General features: G+C 37.1%; 1 protein-coding gene across 1 annotated transcript in view; it reads left to right on the top strand.

Annotated features, from left to right (window-relative positions):
• Positions 1 to 23,349, top strand: part of INTS6 (integrator complex subunit 6) — a 140,401-nt gene that overhangs the window by 17,965 nt on the left and 99,087 nt on the right. Inside the window, exon 4 of the mRNA XM_006876936.1 lies at positions 2,923 to 3,012. Coding sequence (XP_006876998.1) covers positions 2,923 to 3,012 — 90 coding nt within the window. The remainder of the gene's footprint in view (positions 1 to 2,922; positions 3,013 to 23,349) is intronic.

The raw sequence follows: 23,349 nt of genomic DNA, 5'->3' as shown, positions 1-23,349 counted from the left end.
AATACTTAGATTAATGTGAAACATTTTTTATATGGTTATGTGCTAGGGAGTTTATTCTTGACTCATAGCACCATGGTATAGAATTTCAGAAGCTGTAAATCTTTACAGGAGCAGAAAGCCTTTCTCTCACAGTGTGGCTGGTAAAATCAAACTGTTGACCTTGGGATTAGCAGCCCAACATACAACTAACTGCACTACCAGAGCTTCTAAAACACTTAAACTGCCGAAACCTGGGATCGAACCAGGACGGTTAGATCTTCAGTCTAACACTCTCCCAACTGAGCAACTTTTGGCACTTCATTTTTTATATATACAGAGTCAGATGAAGTTTTTTTTCCTGAAGAAATAATAAAACATTCTTTTGTGCATACATTATTCATTTCATAATTATTATTTTATTTTTTTATAATACCTGATAGTGCTTTTCCTAGTGTGATTCTTGACTAACCATTTTCTTCTTAGAAGGGGATCTTAGGCCTGGTTAAGATATATAGGTGCATATGGATAGCAGTCCTGGTGTGGCGCTGTGGGTTAATGCGCCAGACTGCAAACGGTTTGAACTGCAAGGTTGGTGGTTCAAGCTCACCAGTGGCTCCTTGGAAACCCTATACAGGGTCCCTATGGGATGGAACTGACTCGACAGCATTTAACAACAACAAGGATAGTAATATTTTTCTTTACTTTTTTAACCTTTGATCTTTAACTGAGTGTCCTAAACTTTAAAGCCAGTATCTTGTATTGTTTCAAAATATTCTGAAGATTGGTTGAAGTTTTATTGTGAAGTGCTGTTGAATTGGTTTCAACTCATCGTGACCCTTTGTAGGGTGTCCGAGGCTGTAAATCTTTGCTGGAGCAGAAAGCTTTGTCTTTCTCATGCAGAGTGCCTGGTGGACCTGAACCTCCAACCTCGTGGTTTATAGTCCAGTGCTTAGCCTATGGAGACAGCGTGCTCCCTGAGGTTATATAGTCTTTTTCAAAAGTGATCATTGTTTTACATTGTGATTTATTTCACTGTGTTAGGGGAAGGTAGATTCATTTTTATATAGAAAAATTAGTAGGTAAGGAATCAGAGCAACAGGAAACCAAGTAAAGGAGTATTCCTACTGTAGTTTATTTCATTACAGATTATATATAAAAAAGAGACCTAACTTAATACCATTCATTAATTATTGGGTGAATATGGAATAACTTCAGTTGCTGTAGAATTATGTCTAAGAACTTAGTTGAAACCAACAGGACCTTAACATGCTGCAGAAAGACTGATTTAGATTTGGAAAGTCTTATAAAGATTCTGGTTTTATCTCTTAGCAGCTGGATGACCATGGGTTATAGCTTTTAATCACTGTGAACATTTTACCTTAGTAAGTTTTGAGAGTAAAATCAGCTAATACGCATGCCTTATTATTATTATTACCAAGAGCCTGGTTTTAATAGTTATATCAGACGTAGCCTTTGTGGAGTGGTATGTATATAGTTCTACTCCAGCAGTGTTTCAACTAAAAGCTTTGCTTTGTCTTATAGAAAAGAAACAAACTGATTTTAGCATTTGAATTCAACTTAAAATTAATAACATAAAGACATTTTAACTTGATTTTTAATATTATGGCTCTTAAAAAAGTTATGTCAGAACATGAATTCAATCCGTATATGAAGACTTTTCCATGGTAGATTGTTGATGTATAATTATAAATGTGATGAATTTTCTGGCTTCTCAATATAAGATAAAAGAATACTAGGTTCTTTAGTGGCTTAAAATTTTGGAAAAAAATTATTTGAAATTGAAATGCATTTCGCTTGAGGGAACTAGTCAGTGCTCAGAGGTGGGAATGAATATTTACTGTTTATAGGCCCATGAGGGGACGTGCATTATTTGAACTGATTATTCATGTTGAGAGGTGAATGATGTGTGAGAGGCAGTATAGTGTAATGTTGCCCAAAAATGTGTTCCATTTAAAATGAATGTTGTAGAGGAGGAAGGGGTCAATTAATTCATGTTTTCTTCCTGCATAATTCCCATAACGTTTGAATGCTATTATATATTTGAAGTCTTCTGGAGGGTGACATGTTATAGCCAATACATTTTAATTTTATTTGATCAGTGGACTCTTGCTTCTTCTGGTACCATTATTTCTTGGGCATCAGCTTGAAAAATACATAAGCCACTTAGAAGTTGTGTGACTTGATCAAGACAGTTAACTTGCCAGATTGCCTATTTTATGATGATTATATTATCACATAATTGTTGTTTGCAAAGTGTACATTCATTCAACAAATGTTTTGTGTATACTGTAGTGTTTTAGGAGGTGGCAGTTATCTAAATATAATAGGTAATAGAAATATATTTCTCTTCTTCCCCAGCATTAAGTAACCATTCTTCTTAGTTTTCATTTTTCTTGTTGGTCAGAGTAGTCAGAGTAGTTTCCATGGAGCCAGCTCTCAGTGCAGGTCCCCTCTTCTACCAAGTTTCTTGTTCAGTCACTTTGATTACAGACATGGCAGCTCTCACCAGGTGCCGCTTGCACTTTAATAAACGTTATCAGAAAATGATTTTTATTGCTGCAGTTTGATCTTTATAAAAAATGCCAGATTACTAGAATTGAACTACTAGGGTCACTTTTAAGAAATTAGCTTATATTTTCAATTACATCAATATAAATGTTCATTGTAAAATTAAAACAACAAAAGTAGAAAGTCACCTTTTTCTCTACTTAATCCTACTGTTTCAGGGTTAATCACTGTTTGAGTTTATGTGCCTTTATAAACTCTTAAAATGTATAATCAGGTATATACTATGTAAGAACTTTATTAATAAGTCAGCGTGATCTTATATGCTCTATTATGCAATCAACTTTTCATTCAAAAAAATTGTAAGTCGCAGAGTTTGAAACTTAATGTGTAATCAAATGTATATTTTGACTTTAGGGAAGAAACCCTTTTTTTTTGGAGCCAGCAATAATTATTACGATTACTGATGGGAGCAAATTGACTACAACCAGTGGAGTGCAGGATGAGGTAAGTTTTGCTTATAACAGCATTGATTATACAAATTCAGTTGAAATCTTTATTTGTATATGTACTGTAGCATATTAAGCACCTTAAATGAGGTTCTCTTGATTATTTGATGTAGTCTATTTCCTATGGCCCATTTAAATTTTCTTGAATAGGAATCCCTTCTGTGAACAAGTTTTGCACGTACTGCTCATACCAAATATATGTGTGTTTATGCGTTTATATGAAGATGGCAGTGTCAGTCCCTATAGTTAATATTAGTAAAATGAAGTTCTTATTTTCAGGTTTTAAAAAAATGGAAACCATGTTCTAATAAGTTCTTTCCATATTTGAATGGATTGTTGTGTGCACTCTAATGTGGAGACTCCTAAACTATAGAGTAGTAAAGCCGATAGGGTTTTCAGACTAGGCAAAGTGGAGATTTTGGAAATTTTTGTTTTTCTTTGAGTCAAATCTGGTTTAACTACTTTGTAGCTAATTTCACCTATTTTCTATTAGCATTCATTAAAGAGAGGTGATTTTACATGCTGCTATAGAGTGAAAGCAATAAAATGTTATTTTTAAAGCTATACGGTGCTTTTACTGTAGTATTTGAATTGCTCTTGAGCATTTTGTTTATTTTTTAAAATAGGTTGAGTTAAAAAGATTATTTTGACTACTGTTTGCATTTATTTGCTTTGGTGTCTTAATTAAAATTTCTGTTACATTTTCAAAGAGCTTGATTAATTAGGAAAAGTCATAGTTTTTAAGTTCAAGAATTTTTACTCGTATTTTCATTTGTGTGATATTGTGGAATGCCAATTGAATATGGAGTCAGTACATCTGTGTCCTAGTTTTGGCTCAACTACTTTCTAGCCATTAACTTTGGATGAGTTATCTAACTGCCCAAACTCTGTATCCTTATTTATGAGGTAAAGATGACAATTTTTGCCTTATCTCAGAAGGTTGTTGAAACTCTGAAAGGAAGTGTTTGTGAAAGTACTTGTTAAGACTGTAAAGTAAACAGTCTTGACTGCTTGATCTTCGTTTTGGGTGAAGAGAGCTAGAATTGTTTTGTTTGAACAGTTGATGTTAGAGGAAATTTAGGATCTAATTCTTAGAAATTTAGGTAGATTATAATCTATAATTAAACAATTTATGTGCTGTATGTAGTTAATTTTAGTATGCTCCATGGCTGATGTTTTAACAAGTTTTTGGACTTTCTTAGACTTATTTCCTGCATGTGAGATAACCCCTCCCAGGTGATCTGCCTTACTGGCTTGGGAGAATTGCAGTATATTTTGTTTCCATGTATGTGAATCTGTGCTATTTGCAATATTTGTTTCTGAGACCACCTATAGATTAAAAAAAATAATCTTAAGAAGCACATGGGTATTGGAATTTTTCCTTTCATCCTAGGTTCTTGGGAATGGTACTTGAGAAATGTGATTATGTGTAATCAGAATTACCTTAGAATGTGGTTGAAAAGGTATCCTTGTGGGTGGCATGGTCTTACCTTTATTTTTCTTATATCTTCGACAATATTTTGCCATAGCACAGATTTAATTGATTCTAGACAATGTTGTATTGAGTCTGGTAGTCACTGAGCTCAAAATTGATGACTACTGTTACTTCTTATCTGAAGTGGGAAGTTCATTTCTTTTATGGCAGAATTTTATTTTGGTTATAAAACATAGGCCTGTGAGTTGTTTTAATTTTCAGGTTTATGAGTGTCTTTGATCCTTTGCATATTTGGATTTTAATGTCCTAACACAACTCATCTTGTGGGACAGAGAATGTACTATACATGTACATATTGTTGTAGCTTAATTTTGGCCAAATATGGTAACATTTTGGTCTTATCTAATCTGAATAATTAATTAAATTATATGATTTAAGAAGCCTTCCAATTTACAGAAAAGCATCAAGATGCTTTTTGTTTTGCTCATTTGTATGTGTGTGCATATATGCATGCTAAAATCTGATTTGTGTTGTAATTTCTACTGTTGTTGTGAAGTACTGTCGAATTGGTTCCGACTCATAGCACCCCCTGTTTGAGGTTTCCAAGGAGCTGCTTGGAACCACCAATCTTGTGGTTTAACAGTTTAGTGCTTCTCCTACAATGCCACAGCAGGACTCCAGTTTCTACTAGGGAATAACAAAAATAATTTTGTTTTATATATTTTTTTTCCTAGCATCTTTGTCTTTGGTAAAATTTACTTTAAAAACATTTATTGAATGAATGTATTAAAATTTCCACATTAGGGGAGTACGTGTTTGTAATTCTTGGCTAGCTGTGACTGTTGTTTATATGATATGTTACTATTTATGGAGTTATGCATTCCACCTGTATGATATCCTTTGCTCAAGAGTCAAAATGATCTAACATAGAAGACTAGTTATGTCTGTTCTAGTGCTGTTTTTTAGGAGTGAGTGTTTCTGCTGCTTTAAAATTATCCTCATAGCATATGAGGACATTTAGATTTCATTTATTCTAATCTTTTATTTTACAAATGAGGAAATTGAGATCCAGAGAAGTAGAATGAAATTTTCAAGTAAACATTGGTTATTTCCAAAATCTAGATAAGAATTTATTTAAATTTCAAAGCCATCCCAGTCCCTACTGTAGACCAGTATTTGTTTCTTGGTACAATATTGTCCCTCTTTGATTGTATGTTTTGTTGTGTTGGTAAATATACTTTCTATCCTCCTGATTTCTCTCTGCTTCACTTTCTATATTTCTCATTCCCGTTGTGCTCCATGAATGACTTTTGTGCCAGAGCGATCCTAGCCAGTGAGGGTAACGAAGATGGATAAGATGGAGTTCTGGTTTTTAAGTTCCCAGTCTTATGGAGGAGATCACCTCTTAAGCAGTTTTATGAATAAGGATACAGATACAAACTAACTGAATGGGAACATTAAAGAGGGAGGATTAGTGTTATCTATCTTGTGCTCATGTTCAATCCTGTATGATGTGAATTTTTATAGCTGTAATTTCAATTTTGATAGAGATTTAAGGATCTTGTAGATGATTTGGTATCAGCTATGGCGCATAGTTCACACTTATGAGCCTTGTGGAAAAAGCCTGATATTCAGTTGTATTAACTAGAAAATAGTTAATAGATAAACTTGATGCCATATTGTCTCTTGATTTGGTTGAGACGTGTAGGTCAAAATGGCTAAATGTTTAATAACTTAATTTGTCTAAAGAATACAGAGTACCATAGGCTTTCTGTCTCCTGCAAAGATTTAAAGGCTTGGAAATCCTATATAGGATCACTATGAATTGGTACCAACTTGACGGCATTTAACAGCAACAATGTCCTCTATGACAGCTAGTAACTTAGCAGTGTGCTAGGAGTTAGGAGAGAAGAGTAGCAGGTTTTTATCACAGGTGAAAACTTGAGTTGTATGCTCAATGTACATTAATTTGTGACTTTACTCAAAGTCCAGGCCATTATCTGGGTTGATGAGTATGTTTCTAGTATGGTTTTTTTAGGTAACCATGTCTAGGGCTTTTGAGTAACACTTGGATTGGAAGTATATGTGTGTATTTTTTGCCATTTATTTTTTAATGGAGTAATTTGAGAAAACTGATTGCACTATTTTTATTTGTGGAAAATGAGTTAGTTGGGACTTTGAGTTCTGACACATAAGAAACCTATCGTATTTAACCCCTGTAGTAGTAATGTTTGATGTTGATAAATATTATTATGGTATAGTACTATTAATCATGTTAACTTACTAATATATCAACTACTTTGGCAGAATTCAAAATAGTAATTAGAATTACTGAAGATTTTCTTCCCTAGTTTTTCTTGCCTGCACAAATCTTCTCTTCTTTTCTAGTACTTCCTGCAGTGGGAAACTATTTTGTACTATGATTCCAGAAACACGTGGCTAACTATATTGCTCAATAAAGCAGTCCAGGATAGATCCACCAGTGCCGTCCTGAGGATGAATGACATTCCAGGACAGTGTGTAGTTATTTTTGCTTCCTTGAAAGTGCTAATAGTAGCACAGGCAGTCCCTGGGTTATGGATGTCATTTATGTACAACCTGTAGTTAAGAACAACTCTATTATATTAAAAACATAAATCTTTGTGTTCAGGTTTATTATATATATATATAGGGTTATTGTATTAAAGTCATATAAAAATTTGAAGTGCATAAAATGGTTAGTAATAACAAATGGGTACCACTTTGCGATGTGCATGGAAACATATTTATATTTATTATGTTTTAGTGTATATGGAAGTGTTTCTCTAATATTTTATATGCATTGAAAGGTACCCTGAATACTGTATACTAAGACGAACATGTGAAGTTAGATACAAACTGTACCTAACTATTCCATCTTACTTACAAATTCCATATAAACACAGATTGAGGAATTTAACTTGTTCGTAATTTGGGTACTCCCTGTATTACATTGAAAATATTTCTGTATGTTGAAAGATTCATTTATATCTTTCCATCAGTGTTATGATTGCTTTGGAGCCTAACATTCTAGAGAAGATGTTTTTAAGGGAAAAAAGAAGGACTATTGGCTTTTAACATTAGCAGTTTGATTTTTTTGTTGCGTCTCCCAATTTAAGAACACTAAAAAAACCAAACTGCCATTGAGTCGATTCCAACTCATAGTGTCCCTGTATAGGCTTTCTAAGACTGTAAATCTTTACGGTAGCAGAAAGCCTCTTTCTCCTGTGGAGCTGCTGGTGCATTTGAACTGCACACTCTGCTGTTAACCCATAGCGTCACCAGGGCTCCTTAGTTTAAAACCAATTTATACATTAACTGGAGTTCTGGTGTGATGCTGTAGGATAAATACTGGACGTTTAAACCTACCAGCCGCTCTACAGAAATCTTATGCAGGATCACTGTGAGTCGGGACCGATTCTGTGGCACTTAACAACAACAAAAAATTGTTTGATAACTTCTTGGGACAGTTTAGTAAGATAGTAGTTTATAGAAAGAATGTCTGAGTAATCTTGGCTATAGTTTGGGGTCTTATCTTTCAACTTGTCAGTTTTCAAAAGTTGATGTAAAATCTTTCAGTCTTTGAAGTGTGGATTTTTTATTTATTTATTTTTTATTGTGAATTGAGTGATAGTTTACATGGGAGAAAATCAGTTTTCTACTCACCCTATCATATTTCATTTCATTGCAATGATTACAATTCCCTCTGTGCATCATCATTCAACAGTATTTGCTTCTAGTCCCTCCTTTTTGGAGGGGGTCGGGGGATGTGAAATGTGGATATTTGACATAGGGATTTTATGCATCATTCTGGGGCTGCGAATGGTTTTATCTTAACTGGCAGGGATTATAGTTTGCGTTTAACTCTTAGTGATTTGCACTGATTGAAAGTTCAGAATTTAGACACATATTTAAATTGCTTGCTTTTTCCCAGGACACTTAGAACTTTGGGGAACTTTTTTCCTTTTTTAAAGACTTGTTAAGGTATCTTGAGGGATGCGTCATTATTGTAGTATGATAGAATTATTGAACAGTGCCTCTTTATATTGAAATTGTTAGTGGCTCAGTAGAAACCTCAAGATTAGCTCCTGTCTGACTTGTGATTCTAATGTTCTAAATACATGGATATTACTGTATATGTTGTTGTTGTTTGGTAAGTGCCATCGAGTTGGTTCTGACTCATAGTGACCCTGTATAGAGTTTCCAATGAGCAGCTGGTGAGTTTGAAATGTTAGCCTCTCCCAATTCAACTTTTTAAGAACATTTAATAAGAATTTGCTGGATGCAGGTTATTTGCGGGGTTTTTTTTCTACCCATATTTTTGGCCCTATTTCTCAACCTCTGGATTCATTACTTCTGAGGTGGTTTCATCAAAGTTAACCAAGAACCATGAGGTAAAGTAGGTAGTTCAGACTCACAAATTCCTCCTTGGAAACCCTACCCAGGGTCGCTATGAGTTGGAACCGATTAGACGGTGCTTAAAAAAATAGTATGTCATGGAAGTGTGTATACATTTATAATTGTTAGCATACTGAATACATGTAATTATTAAAATGAATATTTCCATCTAATAGCTGTAGTAAATTTTCAACAAATCACATTTGAAGTACTCTTATTGGGTATAGCTTTCACTTTTCAAGATTATGTGCTAAGAAAAATTCCTATGGACTGTTTCCAGACATAAATAACAAGAGAGTAATTGTAAAGAAATACTGATTGGCTGTTGTTTGAGAACCAATTGGATTGCACCTAACAACAGTTTTTTTTTTTTTTTTTTCATGAAGCTGTATGGTGACAGTAGCTAAGTTAATCTATAATACAGGATTCTGTGTGTAGGATATACCAAAATAGTGTTTATTCAGAGGGTGAAGTAACTCCAGTGTACATTTGTTAGTCTGTCAGAGTCAATAATCAATACATTCTTCATATGTTAAGCAATTTTCATTTTGGAAATGTTTTATTACTGTCTTATGTAAATTCTAACATATGTAAATTACTGATATTTAGAATGAAATCCAAAACAAATCCCCTGCCATTGAATCCATTCCATAGCAACCCTATGTAATGCTCTGAGACTGAATCTTGACAGGAACAGGCAGGCAGCCTCATCTTTCTCTTGTAGAGCAGCTAGTGGGTTTGAGCTGCTGCTGACCTGGTAGGTAGCAGTCCAGTTAGATCTTACATTTAGAACTTTCAAATGGCTTCATCAAAATTACCTAGGTTGCTTTGTAAAATATACATGCTGTGGCTTTAATTCTAGAAATTTTGGCTCAGTTGATGGACAAAGACCTGGAAATCTGTATTATTAGATTAAAAGTATCCCAGTTGATACTGATGCAGAATAAGTTTGGAAACCATAGTTTTAGAATACAATACGACTGCAAGTATTTAAAACAAAACAATAAAAACTACAAAAAAAGCAAATGAAAATAAATGTTAGCAAAAAGTAGGTTAGATATGTTTTTGTCTTATAAAGTCATAAAAAATATTTTATCTAAGATATAAATAATATACATATTTAAACTGTAATGGAATTTAGTTACACATGTTTTTCTTTAAATTTTATTTTTTTGTTGTTTGGAATATACACAACTAAGCATAACACCATTTCAACAGTTTGTGCTTGTAGAATTTAGTAACATTGATTACATTCTTGTTTATTCTTTTCTTGTGTAGCCTTTCTCATCTCTCTTTTTTGAGTTGTTCCTCCTCCATTAATATAAACTCACTGCCCCTAAGGTTACCGTCTAATCTTTGGAGTTGGTGTTCTCAGTTTGGTCCCATAGATAGTTCTTAAAAGAGCATAATAATCAAGGGAGAGATTATTTTTATTACTTACGCTAATCTACTGTTTGATTTTCAGAAGATTTCAGGGGATATTTGTGATTTAAGGTTTAAAGATTATCTCAGGGCAATAGTTTCAGGGGTTCATCTACCTTCTTTTTCTAGAAAGTGTATAGAGTCTATAAGAATTTGAAATTCTGTTCTGTTTTCCTTCCCTTTTGATCAGGATTCTTTTATCGAATTTTTGATCAAAATGTTCAGTAATGGTAGCTGGACACCATCCAGTTCTTCTGGTCTTATGGCAAAGGAGGCAGTTGTTCATGGAGATATCTAGCTTCTGTGGATTTTGTAACAGGATAATTTCTAGTATGATGGTTTAGAATAGATTATGGTGGTTATGTGCTGTGGAGTTGGTTTTGACCCATAGTGACCCTGCACAGGGTTTCTGTAAATTTTTATGGTAGCAAAGCCTCACCTTTCTCCCGCGGAACCACTGGTAGTTTGGAACTGCTGACCGTGAGGTTAGCAGCCCGATTCATAACCACTAGGCTACCAGAGTTCCTGGATAGCCCTAAAATGTAAACTTTTTATGTCATTTGTAGTCACTCTGTAGTAAACTGCTTACAGTGTGCTGAATTGATGAGGACTTTTATACTCTTGAGTTGGAAATGAGAGAGGGACAAGAAAGGGGGGAGTAAATAATTAACATCTAGCATGTGCTTAGGAGCCCTGATAGTGTAATGGTTACAAGTCAGGCTGCTAACCACAAGGTCAGCAGTTTGAAATTACCAGCCATTCTATGGGAGAAAGATGAGGTTTTCTGCTCCTGTAATGATTTATTTTACAGCCTTGGAAACTCTGTACAGGGTCGCTATGAGTTGGAACTGACTCCACAGCACATCACCAGCACCATCATCACTAGCATGCACTTAGAGTTCCTGGGTAGCTCAGATAGTTAAGTGCTTACCTACTAACTGAAAGGTTGGAAGTTTGAACTCACCCCGAGGCGCCTCAGAAGAAAAGCCTGGTGATCTGCTTCCAAAGGTCACAGTCTTAAACATCTTTTAGAGTACAGTTGTCTTCTATATACATATACTTTCTATCCCTAGCTTAAGAGTTTTTAGTTCAAAGAACAACAACATTACTTAATCAGCATGTTGTTGTTAAGTGCTGTGAGTCGGTTCCATTAGAGCAACCCTGTATTAGGGTATCCAAGGAGTAGCTGGTGGGTTTGAACCCCCAACTTTGTTGTTAGCAGTCTGTGCTTATCCTGTAGTGGCACATCAGGACTTCCAAAGACTTACTTAGTATACTTACCTCGTTTTTATGGAAAACACTTGTATTATCCTTCTCTGACCTCGTGTTGCCCCTACAAGGAGCCCTAGTGTCTCAGTGGTTAAGTGTTGGGTTATTTACTCAGATATAATTCAGGTTTGAATGTCCACACAACTGCTGTCATTAAAAGAAAATCAAAATCATACTTGACTCAGATAAAAACAATTTATAAGGAAATGATGACAGTTAGACTCAATTTTTGCTTTTTAAAGATTTGCCACTAAAATACCCTTCCAGAAATTGTTTTTTAGATTTTGAATCACTGAAGGATATTTTATATTAACTCAATAACAATTCTTCCTGTGATACATGGTAACTTTGATTGTGTACAAGAATAGTAGCAGCATCATATCCAACTCATAGCGAACTCCGTATAGGGTTTCTGAGGAGTGGCTGGTGGGTTTGAACTTCTGGCCTTGTAGTTAGCAGTCCAGTGCTTTCCTACAGCACCACACCACGACTGCAAGTAAATAAGTGATTGTAATACATTGCAGTAAATCTTATGGCAGAACTAAAGAGAAGATTCTGAAAAACCATAAAGTAAGGAGCTTTGTTTTAAAGGATGACCAGGGAATTGAACTATGACATTTTAGGACTAGAACGAGTCATACAAAAGAATAGAGGTATAACAAGCAGTGTACTGGAAGAGGAGAAATTATATGATGGGAATATTCACTGTAGGTAGGAGTGGAGTCCTGGTGTGGCACTGAGGGTTAATGCACTGGACTGCAAAGTTGGTTTCAACTAAAAGATCGGCTGTTCAGGCTCACCAGGAACTCCTTGAAAACCCTGTACAGGGTTGCTATGGTTTGGAACTGACTCGATGACATTTAACAATAGGTAGGCAGATTGGCTCCTTGAAGTGTAGGTATAGGCCAGGTACTGCCCTAAGAAAATTGGACTTCATTTGTAGGGGCAAAGTAAAAAATGATGTGGTAACATCTGACCTACTTCACTTTAATGAGAGGAAGAGAGCGAATCACCATCAGCCCAGGGCTGATTCCTATGAGTTGGAGGTCACACTGGAACTTTTTTTTATCAGTTCTGACACCAGTCATTCCTTCCATGGTACTCTCTACTTCTCTGCTGGGTTTGGTAACTCATTGTAGTGGGCACACAGAACTCAGACATTGCTCATGATTATGGGGTTTATTAGGGAAGTAACAGGTTACAATTCAGAAATGATCAGGACAGCCTCTTCTCATCTGTGCCCACAACAGGCCTCTTTCTAGCCTTTAACTCTTTGGGCTTACCTGGACTTTGTCTTGTTATGGCAAATGTTGCAAAACTCTTTAGCTCTGCTAATAGGTACACAGGGGCACCCCATTTCATCAGTAGGTCTCCTGCCTGAAGGCACTCAGTTATCTCTCTGGGCGAGGAAACATACCAGGAAGTCTCCTGTTAAACTCCTGGCTCTGTTGCCTCTGCTGTTGTGCCATTGTTTCTCTACCGATGCTTCTCCCTTTTAATTTCTGTCTCTAGTGTAAATTCTCTTTCTGTCGTCTATCTGTCTCTGTTCTCAGTTCAGGGATTCTGAGTCCAATCCACAGAACACATTCCACTCTTGGCTCTTTTTTCTTGGTGGTTGTGAGGTCCCTCCTTTCAGCTTCTGGGATGACTCATTTTAAGCCTAGGGTGAAGCTGAGATGACTTTTGAAAACCTCACTGGATCATTTGAATATCTGCAACAGACCTGAATAACTGGTACCTGAATCACCTCACCATGATGAATCTTAGCCTTGCAAAAGGACTACTTGTTACGGACTATTTTGATCTGGTAAAAGGATTACTTACCCTCTAAGTATTAAAGAAGGAGCTCTGGTAGCATAGTGGTTACGAATGGGGCTGCGAACCTCAGGGTCAGCAGTTCGAAACTACCAGCTGTTCCGCAGGAGAAAGATGAGACTTTCTGCTTCCGTAAAGATTTACAGTTTCGGAAACCCTGTATGGGGTTGCTATGAGTCGGAACTGACTCCACGGCACATAACAACAACAACAACAAAGTATTAAAGAACCATGGCTAAAAAAGCAAGAGATGGCCTGCAGTGCAATGGGTCATGTTTATATGGCCTTTCTAGTCACGATCTTGTAATCTCCATCAAAAGATTGAGTGGGGCTATGCAAATGAGGTGCCACCAAGGGGATTGGACAGCTTACTGCTAATGCATGTATGGCATCCTTTTTGGGGGGTGGGATCATGCAAATAACATACATAAAACCCTAATGAGGGAATTGGTTATTTTTGCCATCCCTCTCGCCTAAATGAGCCACTCCCAGAGCATGGTGGGAGGACCCACTGCCATCAAGAAGAGGAGACGGCAGCAGACTGCATCCTTTGGACCCAGGGTCCCTGCACTGAGAACCTCCTAGATCCAGGAGATAGAGAGTTGTAACAATAGAGATGGTGGGAGATGCTGAGAAGCAGTGGCAGAGAAATAGCACGAGCAGAGGCAGCAGAACCAGGAGACTGGCAAGAGAGAGTGTTCTGGACATCCAGAGCTACTGAGCGAGGGAACTAAGTCTTTGTGCAGGAGGCATGGAGTAGAGTGGGGTGCCTTTGGGCATTTATTCAAGGAGCTAAATTGCTATGTAACACTTGCCTGAGTAGGACAGAGGCCAGGCCAGCCCAAGAGACCCAAGGTACCAAGGTCCAGGGAGAAGGCCTGTCTGAAGGCAAGGCTGTAAGGAGGTTGTCCTGACTGAAGAACTTTATCCTAAGTAGTTTCCAATCCTGAATTGTAACCTATTACTTCTCTAATAAAAGCAGTAATTGTGAGTATTGTCTGTGAGTTCTATATGGCCATTGCAACAAATTATTGAACCCAGCAGAGGAGTAAAAAATGCTGTGGGAGGGACAGTGGTAAAAAGGTTGTAGTGTAGAAGTATATCTGACCTTTGCTTTATAGTAATCAGCCTTGGGCTGTTGACCTTGATTCTCAACCCCCTTGTGAAATTAGAGGAGGTCAGATACCCCAGCTATGCCAGTTTTTCAGAAAGTATGGAAGAGTATAAGCAGGTAAGTGATCTGGTCAGATTTACATTTTAGTAAATGTATATTCATCATCAAAGTAAGAGAGGATAGATTGAAGGATGATAAAATTGGAAGAATTAGCAAAGTACATAGAAGTCCAGGGAAACACTTGTTAAGTGCCACTGAGTCAGTTCCAACTCATAACGACCCTTTATAGGGTTTCTGAGGAGCAGCTGGTGAATTTGAACTGCTGACTTTGCAGTTCAAACTGACCTTGAGGTTGAGTGCCTATCCTATAGTACCACACCAAGATTCCTAGAGAATATGTTGTTGTTGTTAAGTGCCATTAAGAGCCGGTTCAGACCCATAAGTGACCCTGTGTAGGATTTCCAAGGAGCAGCTGGTGAGCTTGAACTGTTGACCTTGTAGTTCAGATGGCATTGCAGTCTGACACATTAACCCACAGCACCACACCAGGACTCCAGAGAATTATGGGGAGGACGAACACTAAGCCAGTGAAAATTGTTGTTGTTGTTGTGAAGTACAATTGAGTCGATTCTAACCTATTGCGATCCTATATAGGGTTTCTGAGGAGCAGCTGGTGAGCTTGAACCTCCGACCTTGCAATTCAAACAGCTTTGCAATCTGGCACATTAACCCACAGCGCCACACCAGGACTCCCCAGTGAACATTAGAATAGTATTGTTTCCAGGATTCAGACTTGGGAAACTGTGTGGCTCGTGGTATCATTAACTAACTTGCGAATATAGGATAAATAAGAGAAAGTACTGCAAAGTAATTGTGTGATAGACAAAGTGTTCATTGTCTTTGTTGTTGTTAAGTGCCATTGAGTTGGTTCTGACCCATAGCGACCCTGTATAGGGTTTCCGAGGAGCAGCTGGTGAGCTTGAACCACCGACCTTGCAGTTCATACGGCTTTGCAGTCTGGCGCATTAACTCACAGCCCCACACCAGGACTCCATTCGTTGCCTTTAGGGCAAAGATACTTTAAAGGAATTTTAAGTCAACTGAAAATAACCTCCAGGTTTTCTTTTTGCCTTTTGACGCGTCTTAGGAGGAAAGGTATTTTATATTTGAAAACAAGAGTGATGAGAAGAATTTTATTTCTGGATTTCTATAAGTAGAATTTTTATTTTGAAACAGATTAAATAAGTTAGCCTTAAATCCTATTATTTATTTATCAACTTTTTTAGACATAGTGATGTGATCATTTAAAATCACTTACATCAAATACACTTGCGCATTGAAGTTCATGAAGATGCCAAGAATAAGAGAGAGCTTTGTGCATGTGAGATAGACTTGGTGCTGGTGTCAGGTCAGTTAAAGAGGATGCCCATCTAATTCCTTTGAAAACTTCTGTTCGTCATGTATTTAAGAATAAGAGTGGATTGGTTATCAGATGGTGGCATTGGCAGATTTCTATTATCCTTTGTCTATTAGTGTATTCCGTACCTCTCTAAATCAGGTTACAATTTGAGAGAATGTAAATGTTGAGTGATTGAACATCTGAAGGAGCACACTCACATAAGCCTTAGGCTACTAGTTTCTTATAACTGTTTTATGAATACCTGATTATTTATGGGAGTTAGCTGCACTCTCATAAATAGTTATTTTATTTAAATTCCACTTTTCAATTGTTCTCTTCAGATTTATTAGAGTAGATTTTAAATATTTCAGATTTATGTATTAGGAATAAATGTAATGCAATGGCTGAAACAATGTTGAAACTATGGTCTTGACATTAAGGCAAGGCTACATTTTTATCCAGACAAGGCTATTTTGGTATATATTTCCCCACGTTCTGTTTTTTCAGGTTGAATTATTGATCCCCCCCCCCCCTTGCTTTGTTTGTTGTAGTTTTGATGTTTTTTTTCCTTTCAGCTAAAGGAGCATCCCAGTGGTTTTCAAGAAGTGCTAAAATGCACTGACTGTCTCACGATGACTGGTGCCTCAGGGAGGGTCATGATTCCTGGATACAGGATCGACCTGATCCTGGATGTCACTTCAAGCAGTCAGATCGTGGGGAAATGCCTTGTCTAATGGCTAGCCTTCCTCAAAAAGTCTGATGCTAGTCATCTCGGAAGGCCTCAGAAAAAGCCTTAAAAAGGTGAGCAGAGTAGAGTGTAGTTCTCTCTGGGGGCTGTGACTATTTGTTGGAGAATTTGAGTTTACATAGAATGACAACTGTAACCTCACCAATAATCCAGGTTCGACTGGTAAATTAACTTTGATTTATAGATTTGTTGATGCTTATCAGACCCCAATTTAGTTGTTATTAGAAACGATCCCCCTAAGCTAATGATCTATTTAATGGGGGAGGGTGGTCTTCAGATCCCTAGATTAGCATCTATTGTCTTAAACAGAAGCAACCTTTCTATCATATTAACACTTTGGTTACAAAGTTATATTAAATTGTTATGTACAGATAGATTAAAAAATATAGCTAGTGGTATTTATTTATTTATTCATTATATACTAATTATTTATCAGGCAGTTGAGCTTCAGGAATTGGAAGGACAAGTTTGCATTTTAGTTGTCTATCATTAATTTAAAAAATATATATTACCATTTTCAAAGTGATTTAGATTTACATAGCTCATATTTTATTGCATTTAACTTGAAGAATAGTAATACTACATGCATTGTTTGATTAACAATACTTTAGCTCCATTAAAAGAGTCTTTAGAGATGTTTTTATCCATTTTGACTTGGAGAAAATTTAATTCCAGGCCTTTTTTCCTGTGATTTGAAGCACTTCTGGATCCTTTTGTTCCTTCATTGCTGAATGTTCAAGTAGGCTGTTGTCTTAAGACTTAAGAGTTCATTTTTTTATCAAGTTACCTGCATTAAAAAAAACCCAAAAAACTAGAGCACATATCCTCTCCAATAAATCCTTATTTTTTAATTTAGGAAGTATATATACATTATTGCGCTACTAAAATGTTACTATATTAGAAATCATACATAAAATAGAAATTTGAAAGTATGTGAGGGGGGAAAAACTAATGTGAAGGAATTTGCTATTTTCCTCCACCACCACTCCCTTCCTCCTCCCAAACCCCATAGACTTGCCCTGGGTCCTAATGTATACCAGGACTCAGAAAAATTTTTCTTTAAAGGATAGTAAATGCTTTAGACTTTTCAACCCTTATGTTCTCTTCGAACTACTTAATTCTGCCTTATAAGGTAGAAGCAGTTGTAAACAGTATGTTAAATGAACATGACTGTGTTCCAGTGAAACTTCATTTACAAAAGCAGGCAGTATACTAGATTTGTCTGGTGGCTATATATCACTGACCCCTGGTGTGTACCCTATTCTGTGGATCACTGTCTTATACCTTGAAGTTGTGTTGTTCTACTTTTTCTCCACCACTTTTCGAGTTGACCGTATCCATGCACTTGATTTTTTGTGAAGTGAGCAGAAGAGCACTTATAGTCAGAACGTCCTCCATTGAATTGAACAAATGCTTACTGAACACCAATGTTGTGTAGACATGAAGTTAGTACTTAGGGTCATGAGTTTGGTAAGAGAGGTAGCTAAACATGGTTTGAGAAGTTAAAATGATCAGAGCCTTAGTACCTGAGATGGCACTAAGAGAATGAGACTGGACTTGACACTGGGACATGATGTCTTTGAAAGATTAATTCAAGTTTGTTAAGTGGATGTGTGATGGAGCTTTGGGGTATATACTTTAGTATTGATAGGTGGTAAAGTGTTCAAGAAAGAAGCAGCAGGAAATGAGATTGGACATGTATGTGGCATGACCTGTTGTGTGTACTTTGCCAAGGAGCTTTGCCTTAAGAGCCATTCAAGAGCTTTTTTAAGGTAATCAGATGTACATTTTAGATAGATTATGGCAGTAGTGTGGATTATGTTGTTGGTAAGTGCCATTCAGTTGCTTCCGACTCACAACGACTTTGTGTAAACTTTCCAAGGAGCAGCTGGTGGGTTTGAACCAAGACCTTGTAGTTAGTAGTCCGGTGCTTAGTCTACATTGTCACAAAAGAATTCCTTTGTGGACTTGAGAAAGAACAGATTTTTTGGCAGTTCATCTTTTCTTACTTTCTTGTAAAAGAGGCTACAAATTTTATACCAGGCTTACAATGAAAAAATAAAACAAAACATTGGAATACGCTTTAGCAGATTACTGACATGGTTGCTGCAACATATGAACCTCAAAGATGACATATTATATGATTCTCCATGTATGGAGAATTACCAGACATTAAATTAGTGGCTGGGAATTGGACTATGGTTTGATTGGCTGTACATGAGCACCGTGGGATGTTTCTGGAAGTATGGAAATGTGATAAAACCAGTGGTAGTGATGGTGGCACAGCTTTGTAAATGTACTAAATTTCATTGAACACTTAAAATAGGTGAGTTTCATGGCAGGTAATCTGATACCAATAAAGCTGTTAAAAAATAGTAGAAGGACTCCACCTTTGAAATTTGGGGTAAAACTTTCAGGAAATTAATTTTATATTGTTACAAAATGATTGCTATTTCATCTAAATTAATATTGATCTTAAAAGTTTTTTGTTTGTTTGCTTGGTTGGTGTTTGCCTCACAGGAACAAATTGTCAAGTGTCAGCTGTAGAAACTACCAGCTAAATAAACCAGGTTGTTACATTTGATCAAATTAACTTTGACTTTAAAATTTTACTTTATTGATTAGATGTGGTGATATGAGAAGAACCTTAATTGCTTATATTGAATTTTTGTTGTTGTTAAGTACCATGGAGTCGGTTTCGACTCATAGTGACCCTGCACAGGGTTTCCGAGGCTGTAAATCTTTAGGGGAGCAGAACGCCTCATCTTTCTCCCGCAGAACCGCTGGTAGTTTCGAACTGCCAACCTTCAGGTTAGCAGCCCGATTCGTAACCACTACGCTAATAGTAGAATTAAAAATCTAAATGTAACGTAAGGGAAATTTCTTTCACTTTTTTTCAAGGAAATAATTACTTCTAATTTTATAAATTGTTTTCTTAACAGTAATAGAAAATGAATAAAAATAACACAAGACAATTGGGTAATTATTTCAGTCAGCAAATACCTATTTACGGCCTACTATCCTGGTGAGCTCTGATAGCGTAGTGGTGACGAATCAGGATGCTAACCTCCAGATTTGCAGTTCAAAACTACTAGTTGTAACGCGGGAGAAAGATGAGGCTTTTTGCTCCCGTGAAGATTTACAGCCTCAGAAACCCTGTGCGGGGTCACTATGAGTCAGAACCGAATCCCCAGTACTTAACAACAACAACATCCTGGTATGTGATGTGTTAGAGTAAGCAAAGGACTGCTAACCACAAGGTTGGTGTAGTGTGTTAATGTGTCAGATTGTAAAGTCATTTGAACTGTAAGGTTGGCAGTTCAAGCTCACTAGCTGCTCTGTGGAAACCCTCTACAGGGTCACTATGGGTCAGAATAGACTCGACGGCACTTTGCAATAGCAATGGTTGTAAAACTAACTGCCTTCCTGGTTCAGCCCTTCTGAAAAAGGATATAAAACAAATGAAAAAAATTTAACCCCATCTGGTTGCTATGGGTTGGTATCGACTCAACGGCACATCACAACAACAACAACCCTAAATTGAAATCTTTCACGGAAGTGAGGTGGCACTGGAGGCACTCACTCATCTCTGCCAAAAAATTTGGAAGACAACTCTCTGGCTGACTGATTGGAAGAGATCTGTATTTGTGCCCATTCCAAAGAGAGGTGACCCAACGGAATGCGGAAATCAGCGGACAATATCTTTGATATCCCATGTGAGTAAAGTTTTACTAAAGGTAATACAGAAATGGCTGCAAGCATACATTGACAGAGAACTTCCAGAAGTTCAAGCAGGATTCAGAACAGGCCATGGAATGAGGGATATCATTATTGCTGATGTCCGATGGATCTTGGCTGAAAGCAGAGAATACCAGAAAGATGTTTATCTGTGCTTTATTTATTGACTGACTTTTCAAAGGCTTTCGATTGTGTGAATCATGACAAGCTATGGACAACATTGAGAAGCATGAGTATTCCTGAACACTTAATTGTGCTCATGAGGAATCTGTACATGGACCAAGAAGCAGTTGTTCGAACAGACCATGGGAACACTGAATGGTTTAAAATTAAGAAAGGTGTGCGATAGGGTTATATTCTTTTACCCTACTTATTCAACCTGTATGCAGCGCAGATGATCCGAGAAGCTGGATTATATAAAGAAAATCATGGTATCAGGATTGGAGAAAGACTCATTAACAACCTGAGATATGCAGATGATACAACCTTGCTTGCTGACAGTGAAGAGGATTTAAAATGTTTACTTATGAAGATCAAAGAGCACAGCCTTGAGTATGGATTGCATCTCAATGTAAAGAAAACAAAAATCCTTACCACTGGACCAATAAACAACATTTTTATCAATGGAGAAAAGATTGAAGTTGTCAAGGACTCCATTCTCTTGGATCAACTATCAACACTCATGGAAGCAGCTGTCAAGAAATCAGAAAACATACTGCATTAGGCAAATCTGCTGCACAAGACCTGTTTTAAAGTGTTAAAGAGCAAAGATGTCAGCTTGAGGACTAAGGTTGCACCTGACCCAAGATAGGGTATTTTCAGTTACCTCATATGCATGCGAAAGCTTAATAAGGAAGACCGTAGAAGAATTGATGCTTTTGAGTTATAGTGTTGGAGGAGAATATTGAAAGTGCCATGGGCTGCCAGAAGAACAAACAGATCTGTGTTGGAAGAAGTGCAGCCAGAATGCTCCTTGGAGGCCAGGATGGCCAAACTTCGTCTCTCATACTTCGGACATATTGTCAGGAGGGACCAGCTTCTGGAGAAGGATAATCATGTTTGATAAGGTGGAGGGTCAGAGAAAAAGAGAAAGACCCAAGCAAGATGGCTTGGCAAAGTGGCAGCATCAGTGTGCTCAAGCATGGCAACTATTGTGAGGTTGGTCCAGGATCAGGCAGTGTTTCGTTCTGTTGTGCATATAGGGTTGCTATGAGTCGGTGCCAACTCGATGCTACGTAACAACTCTTCTTAACCAGTTTTTGTTTATGTGTGTATGTAGGGATTTGAGGTTCTGATAGGATCCATCTATTGTGACTCTTATTCTCTTCCTTTTGAAATAAAACTCATGTGTTGTTGTTGGTAGGTACCATGGTTTCGGTTCCGATTCTTAGTGACCCTGCACGGGTTTCCGAGGCTGTAAATCTTTACAGGAACAGAACGTCTCATCTTTCTCCTGTGCAACCGCTGGTAGTTTCGAACTGCTGACCTTGAGGTTGGCAGCCCTATTCGTAACCACTACGCTACCAAAGATCCTGTAGGAGGCAGGATATGATGGTGTTGCACCAGAGTGGATAGTGGCTCTTTTCTAATGTGAGCCCAAGTAGCAAATTCTGATAGAGATAGACTTATTTTATACACTTTTCCTCAGTCAGTAAATTCAGTTGGGATATCCTTGAAGTTTGAATCACTCTTCTTGAAAATAGAAAAAGAACGAGCGATTAGGAATGGTGAAGGATAAAAACCTTAGGAAGAGAAAGGGAGTTGAGAAACTGTAAATCATGACTCTTAGAACTCTTCCTACATCTTTTGGTAAGTAGAAAATGGAAATGAATCTTTAAGGACTTGGTATTAATTATGTTTTTTGTTTTATTATGAGTAGGAGCTAAGGCTATATTATATTTGGGGAAGAGGATTTAAGAAATAGCCACTCAGTTTCACCAAAAATGTTAAGATTTTATTTGAAGTTTTTTTTTCTCCATCTGTGTCATCAAAGGAAATCTAAGTAATTGGGACTAAAGTGGTACTTGACTAAAAGCTGGATTTTCAGCTTTTTATTTATTAAGTCAGAAAGACTTTTAGCATTAATTTGAATAGAATATGTGCTTTACTGCTTCTTTTATGTGTATTTTCTGCAACAGAACAAAACAGATTAGCAAACATCTAGTTGAACTTAAGTTTATAGGATTCTAAAATCAAGAAATCAAGTAAGTCTCTTTATCTAGCTTCCCCTCCATTTTTCCTTCTCATGAAATTAATTTTTTAAAGAAATATTTATTTCATGTATGAGGGGACTTCAAAAAGTTTGTGGAAAAATCTGTTATCTTTTTTTTAAATTTTTAAAAAATTTCCCCCCTTTTTCCCTTTCAAACCATGTCTCCATCTCTGTATCCCAGGGCCCTGTTGTTCCAAGGTTGTGCATACATCATTATTTGCCTCTGCCCCACTTCAGCATCACATTCATCCTATCATATTTCATTTCATTGCAATGATTACAATCCTCTCCATGCATCATCAAATAACGAAAGGATACACCCCACAGGCCCAACCCCCCTGGCTGTCAGCAAATAGCTCCTCTCCCTCCCTGAGTCCTATGTCCCCAGCCACTCCATCTGTCCACACCATCATCTCTGTCTCCATGTCTGGCCTCACTGCCTCTCTGGGGAGGGTCACACTCTCCGCTCTTCTTGCTTGGTGGTACCAGGGACCTCCACTTCTGGACTGCAAAATCAATCAATCTCCTCCTTTTGCTGAAAAAAAAAAAAAAAAAAATCTGCCTCTACATTTCTGACCCTCACATTTAGTCCTGGCTGCAGGTATTCACTGTTGTATCACAAGAGTCTTATCCCCATTTCCTTTCCTCAGCCCGGTCCCAACAGTTTAGAATCATTCAGTGGAGGTTCTGCCTATCCCTGCCCCATCTGGAGCTAGGCTCCCTCTTGAAAGCTTGCAAACCAGTCACTTCTAGCCTTCATAGCCACA

Source organism: Chrysochloris asiatica, unplaced genomic scaffold (genome assembly GCF_000296735.1).
Source record: "Chrysochloris asiatica unplaced genomic scaffold, ChrAsi1.0 scaffold00432, whole genome shotgun sequence".
NCBI classification, from domain to species: Eukaryota; Metazoa; Chordata; class Mammalia; order Afrosoricida; family Chrysochloridae; genus Chrysochloris; species Chrysochloris asiatica.
This window is presented reverse-complemented; position numbering and strand designations above follow the sequence as displayed.